The following is a 6,857-nucleotide window of genomic DNA, read 5'->3' on the forward strand; positions in this document are numbered from 1 at the left end:
TATGCCATCTCAGGCAAGTTACATGCCTCCTCTGAGTCACCACAGCCTCTGAAGGGCATTTAACACATGATGAAAACCTGCCTGTGCACTCCTCCTTATCTTGATTATAAATGCTTTGGGTTTCTTTTAAAAAGTTCCCCAGCTATGATATCTGTCACATCTACAGTCATGTGAGAACACAATATACACGGCTTCAAACCAACTGGGAGCAGAGTTTGGAAATGTACCTAACGTGATTGCTGTGTCATCGCTGTCAGGAGGGCATAGAGGAAGAGGTGGGTGAGCAGCCTGGGTGGGAAGAATGTTCCTTTTTTAAGGCATGTGGAGCTTCTATGTACATTCAGTGTGCTACCTCAGAGGGGTGGGTCTGTCCCATGCAATTGGTATTGCCTTTGGAAATCTCCACATGACCAAATCCCTGACCTTCTTCCTCTCCTTGGTGTCACAGAGCAAGACCTTTGCATGTTGTTTTTCCTTAACTGCATCCTACTTTTTTGCTTCCCCTCTCTGTCCTACTCCCCCCTCTCACTTCCCCTCTGAGGAGGCCTAGGGCCTGATCTAACTCCACACTGAAAAGCAGCTCGTGCTTTGCAGCCTCTCTCGTTCGTTTTGGGCTGAGTGAAGGCTGAGGTAGGTTGGACATGATGGCAGCACGCTTCACTACAGTTTCCAGAGCCAAATGCTGGGAATAATCTGCTTTGCCTTTGCCCTGTCCCTCGGGGCTGTCAGGTGGCACTGGTGAGAGCAGGCTGAGGCATAGCCCCAGCTCTGCGCTTTGGAGGAATGCAAGCAGCACCCAGACCACACCCCTGGCCCTTGTCCCTGCCCTGTCCTCTTCAGCAGTCACCATGGAACGCGAGGGGAACAGAAAAACGGAACAAACACTTGGCAATGCTGCCTCAGCACTCTCTCCTAACTTGCAGGATTTTGTCATTCAGGGATTTTTACTGGTCAAACAGGCTATTTTTGGCTATATACGTCAGGAACCAGCACAAAGGGCATTGCACCCTGCTTACTACTTTCCCACCTGTGAACCCTGGCTGCAGGCTAGCTCCAAGGCAAACCAGTAGACATCCCCCAAATCCTCCACCCTTAGGCCATCCCAGAGACTCCCCAGTCTGTGCCAGGCAGCCACTCTCTCCCTCTCCCCATGACCCTGCAAACACAGCCCTTGGGCTCACGGGGCAGTGGATGCACAGCCCGCCAGCGTAGGATGCCCTACAGCCCTTGAATACTCAAACTGACTCACAGGACGCATCTCTCCTCAATTTTTCTTCCATTACTCCATTACTTAAGTAAAAGCTGTTCATAACATACAGAAGCACTGACCACGCTGCATCTGCTCTTCAGCCTGTTTTTCTTAAATGAAGTGGCTTAAGGATTTCCTGTGGGTCAGCTGGGCTGTAAAAGCCCTCAAAGAAGAGAGCCTAGATTATGTACAAGCTTTTGTTATATGTCAGGCCTGATACACCAACAGAGGGAAATATCAGTGTGCCTCAGTGCTAGGTCTCATGTCAGGCACAGATCACTCCTCTCCAAATACAAATTACCAAAAAAAAAAAAAAAAAAACCAACCCACTTAGAGTGAATTTAATCTATAAACCATAATGTGAAACTCCTACCCAACACAAAGTACAAAATGTAACAGGTAAATCCAAGGGAACTACTATGCAGCTATAGAAATATAAAGGAGGTGGGGTTATGGCAAACAATATAAACTGAGACTAAATCAAATTAAATAGTTCAAGTAAACTTGTCCTCTTTATTAGGAACCTTTCCTTCTTTGAGATTTTTGGCTATTAAAATTGTTTTTCTGATCACATCAGGAAATAAGACAGTAGAGCCTTCTGCATATTGTAAGCATTACAATAACATACATACATTAGAAAAAAACAAGTTCTTTGAAAACAAGTTCTTCTCTAACACACAGAGTTCTTCACTGCTCCCAACAGAGAGTAAGAGCCTTCCAAACAGTTTAAATATACATTAAATGATCTGGACTTAAGGAGTAAGAGCTTTATAAATGAAATACACATCTGTGATTGGAGCTTTTTGCTGTTACTTAAACTGTCATAAATGGAAGAATGTTTTAACCCCCACTTCTGCAACAGAACCAAAGTAAAATCCCAGTATCCTCCATCCTTCCAGAAGACAACTTCAAACCTTCATTTTTGTCATGTACACATGAAATTGTCACCTGTAGTACATAAAAAGTTGTACAGACACTTGTGGTAAGCAAAGTTCCCATTTTTAATTGCTTACCTCTAACAAGTAAAACAATGAAAATTGGTGATTTAAATCTCATGAAGCAGTGCTGCATTGCAGATGAAATTAGAAGCAACTGAAAACTTGAAAAAGGGGAAATGTTTGCTTTCTATCCTCCCTTCTCATCAACAATTCAACGAATGTTTTTATTAAATTCCTAGAAGGAAGAAATCAGCCTAAGAAGATATATATGAGAAAAAGGATTCTCAAAATATTACAGTGCAACACTAATATACATAAAATGGAGTTTACTTATTTTATAAATAAATTACTCTGGAATCTTCTAATAAACACAATAAAAGTAGGTTTTTTTCCACTGGAATTTGAGAGAGCTGGATTTTGAACAAAGTAATTAAAAAGTAACAAAATAGCTGTATTGAAAGATTAATAATCAAAGTGATCTTCAGTACAAGAATGAAAATAGCAAAAACAATAATATTTCTGCCTTTCAATGGAAGAAAATGAAATGAACAGGAAGACAGGGCTTTGAAAAACCTTTTTATGTGTCGAGGAAGACACTTAATAGATGCTGAGAAATTCCTTTCCGGTCCTGTTTCACATTAAGTAACTTCAAAAATAACCAACCTCTTAACCTAAGTCCCTATTAAAGTCCATTTAGAAGTTTAAAGAAACAGATTTTAAAATATTTTATTGCTTCTATGTTTGCATATACTGTACATACACAACTGGTGCAATGGTAACAAGATGAGAATAGAAATGAAAAATCATTCATAGATCACCAGAATGACATCTAAAAGCACAGTGTGCCCCAAACACGGGTAAACCCTCAGTTTCTTCATTTCTCCTCCCTGTCTATTTCAGAGCCCAAAGAAATGAAATCTTGATCCTCATTCCAAATCAACTGGTAATTTCCCTGAAGTTCACTACCAATAATTTATCTGTTATTAAAAATTTAATCTAACTAATCTAAAGGATGAGGTTCTACTAGAAGGCAATTAGACACCTTTGCTAATAGCAGTCCTTTCCTCTTTCCCTCAACTGTCAAAGCACTCAAAAGAATATTTTCTCCTCTCTCTATGCTTGGTAGCTAACAGTGATATAAAGCTGCTGTTGAGGAGCAGTGGCAAGCACTACAACACCCAGAGAAGACACATGCAGCCACAACATTTTCACACACAATATGGCTTTATGAGTTAAACCTAATGGTTAGTCCACAAATAAGTAGTTTCCTTCAAAGTGAAAGTCTGAAGTCCTATTTCCATGAGCATTATTAGGATAGAGTTGATATTCAGGATGAAAGTGTTTACCTATTTTAAAAATCACACCTGAAAAAGATGAAAGGTCATTTTCCATTGTGGTAGTTTACTTTCCCAGACCTGAATTGGTGTGGCCTCTTTTTTGGCAGAGGATAAATTGCCACTACCATATTAAAGTAAGAAATAGTTACCTAAAGCTAATGTATGGGCAGAGGCTATGTGAGGCAGTTGTCAGTAGGAACCAGCAAATCGGACCTCTTTAATTCTGATTTGAAAAGCTAAGAATAGGTGCTATTTCAGTGTACACAATTCCTCCAGACATGTTTAAATGTTTTTAAATTGGTAAGTTTATAGATGGGTGGTACTGACTCCTTTCACATGCTAAAATAATTTATATTTGTTTTTAAAACACTTCTCAGTTGCCCTTTAAAATGAACACAACCAGAAACACTGTTGCTGTAGCTGGTAGCATTACCTCTCTTGGGGCTCAGGCAATAAAAGTACAAACTTCCTTAAGAGAGCAGCAAACTTAACAAAGGGTAAAACTTTTCTAACATAAAGATATTTCAATTATTTCACTCCGTGCAACCTGTCAATTTGCCTTATTAATCTTCTCAGTTTGCTCACAAAGATTCAACTTTGTTTTGACACATAAGCCAGTGAAGATTGGCTTTGGCCTGAGTGGGACCAAAAATAAGACACCGTGGAATACTCCTCTGCTGTTTAATTTGGGAGTGGAATTTAATAACTGTTTTCAAAGCGCTTCTAGTTAAAACTGCAGACAGACTCAATCAAATAAGCAGCAGTAAATGCCAGGCCAGGAGGCTGGAGAGCCACCAGCTATCACCCCAGCAAACCTGGGTCTGGGCCAAGCAGCTGTATGAAGGCAACCCTGGGCACACTTGGCTTTTGGGTGCGGGGCTTTCCACCTTTCAGACTGGCAGCAGTCAAGCTCATGAATAAATGACAGAACTGCCAGACCCTGAAGAGGACTCACAGCGTGGCCTTGACCACCACTGCCAAAGTACACCAGGGCACTCGGGTCACTTGGGCTCCCTGTGCAGACACGGCGCATGAAGGACGAACCAGAGCCACTGTCAGCTGCCCGGCTTTGCAGGAGCATAATGGAACAGCCTTAGCTCACAGGGAAGGGAAACACCTTCACTGGCAAATGAAACACTTTCATTGGCAAGTGCTTTAAGCTTCAAGTAGGCGAGCCTGCAACTTGAACTTGCAGAAACTGCCTGAGACTGTGTTTTCACTGAGGTCATAAAACACACATATTCTCATTACTGATAAATCAAGAAGTAGACAGTGTATCACAGCTCAAAAGAAATTTAGTAGTACAGTAAGGAAAACTAAAATACTGGCTATTTGACTATTTAGCAGCCAACTGTAAACAACAAAGGTGCCTAACTAGTGTGCTCAAATAAATTTCAGCAAATTCTCCATGCCTAAATTCTACAGATATTGTGGTTGTGCTTCCTTATTGGTGACTTTGTCTGTTCTTGTTTCAAAGTCCTTACTAGAAACATGAAGGGAGTGTACCACTGTGCTGCTCTGACACTCAACTGGAAGAGACATCCCTTAAGCTCTGGAATGCTGAGAGAAAGACCATTGCCAAAGTCCTTCCCAGGTTTCACACACTGTTCTGAGCAACGAGACCCTGGCAACAGAATCAGTGTCATATGGATTAAATTAGGCGTACAGTGCAGACAACTAGTAAAGCTAATAACCCAAACAGTTTCTTATTGAATCCTGCCAATTTAATTTAAGGTGCTCTCTAATAATCTCAGGTATGAATGATAAGCTTGAAGGAATCAACCTTGCACAAAGGTATGGCCTGAACAGTCAACTCCTCTTTACCACCCTTCACAGCTACCCAGAGTTAAGGCCACCCTACTTACACTACATGCAAGTACAGCACCCAGACTTCCTCCATATCATCCAGCATCATTCCATAGCTCAAATGAGCAACTGTACTTCAGCTGTAGCAAAAGATGACAAAGGGCTACCCATTTGTGCTAAGTTTGCAGAGGGCACACATAAGATAAAAATGCATCTATTTGATTCTTAACAATTATTTCATTAGGGTGCAGGTTATGTGGCAAGTAATGAGCCACAGACATCTCCCAAGCATCCACAAAGTGCACAGCAATTCCTGAGAACATTTTCCTCATGACAGAATCAAGCTGAAAGGAATACCAATCACTGTTGAAGAGGCTCACTTCTGGCCCAAGCTCCTGAACATTGGCGGTTCTGATGACGATTAAAGTCTTGGGGCTGCGGTCCAGCAGCTGAATAATGGCTCTGCGGATGTTCCTGAGCCGCCGGATGTACACTTCCACGGGGAAGGTGCTGAAGTGGGACCAGATGGTTATGGCTATGACGGTGTTCCTGCCACCCACGATGCCGTTGAGCTCGTTGGCGATGTAGCGCAGCTCGCTGCTGAACACCGTCGAGAAGCGGATGGGCGGCCCGTGGCAGCGGAACTTCAGCAGGATGTTGTGCTTCAGGTCCACAGACATGAAAGGGCCCACGTTCTTAGGACTCCCCAGGTTAAATTCCACTAGATCTGAAAGGCCAAGAGCAAGCGTTACTGAAAGATGGCACAAGAACTTCAAACTATCAACAAGATGCTTGGACCCCAGGGCAACCGCAGGAGAAGATAACGAAATCTGAACATAATTCTAAGAACTCTAAAATTAAACCCAAGGTGAATATAATTTTTCAGAGTCGAGTTTATGACTCAACTTTATGGGTGTTGACTCGAGTTTATGGGTGTTGAAATCTGCAGGACAGCACATTTGGCCTTCATAAGGCTGTCAATGCCTTTTCCAAGTTTCCCAAACTATTTCCTTCTCTCCTGTAAAAAAGAAATTTTCCAAATAGTCATTATTGCCCTCTGAATCCAGGGTTCACCAGAACCCTTCTAGCAACCTTAGGACTCCATTAAATTTAAAGATTACTTCAAGTTGTAGGAATTAAGGGGGCTCAAAGTCTGTATTCCAACACAACTGAAGTGCTTCAGGGGAAAGGGATGAGGGAGGCAGGACTATTTAAGTGGGTACTGAAATTCTGCTATTGCTATTTAAGTAACTTAAATAAGGAAAAGGGCCCAAAAACCTATGAACAGTAATGGAGGTCATTTTTTACTTCATTCCAAAATCTCTCCTGTGACTGGGATGCTGTAATGCTTTAAAAAGGCAACCCAAGCGACCTCCTGCCGTGACTCCCAGGAGGGCCACCTTAACTCACAGCCACAGCAGCAGTCCTGTTACAAGGAAAACTTCGCAGATAGCTGGTGGCCCCATTTACAAGGTTTACAGTGTCTGCTCAAACATTTGACTAACTGTCACGGCTTCTGATGAGGTT

The 6,857-nt window shown here is 42.1% G+C and overlaps 1 protein-coding gene across 1 annotated transcript in view; it reads right to left on the reverse strand.

Moving 5' to 3' along the window:
• Positions 1-1,742: 1,742 nt before the first annotated feature.
• Positions 1,743-6,857, reverse strand: part of NXPE3 (neurexophilin and PC-esterase domain family member 3) — a 21,180-nt gene continuing 16,065 nt past the window's right edge. The window contains exon 2 of the mRNA XM_042031397.1: positions 1,743-6,160. Within this exon, the coding sequence (XP_041887331.1) occupies positions 5,507-6,160 (654 nt within the window). The 3' untranslated portion in view covers positions 1,743-5,506. The remainder of the gene's footprint in view (positions 6,161-6,857) is intronic.

The sequence above is a fragment of the Corvus kubaryi genome, unplaced genomic scaffold (assembly GCF_017639235.1).
Source record: "Corvus kubaryi isolate FWS band 111438036 unplaced genomic scaffold, C.kubaryi_AGA036_p1.0 37341, whole genome shotgun sequence".
Taxonomy (NCBI): Eukaryota; Metazoa; Chordata; class Aves; order Passeriformes; family Corvidae; genus Corvus; species Corvus kubaryi.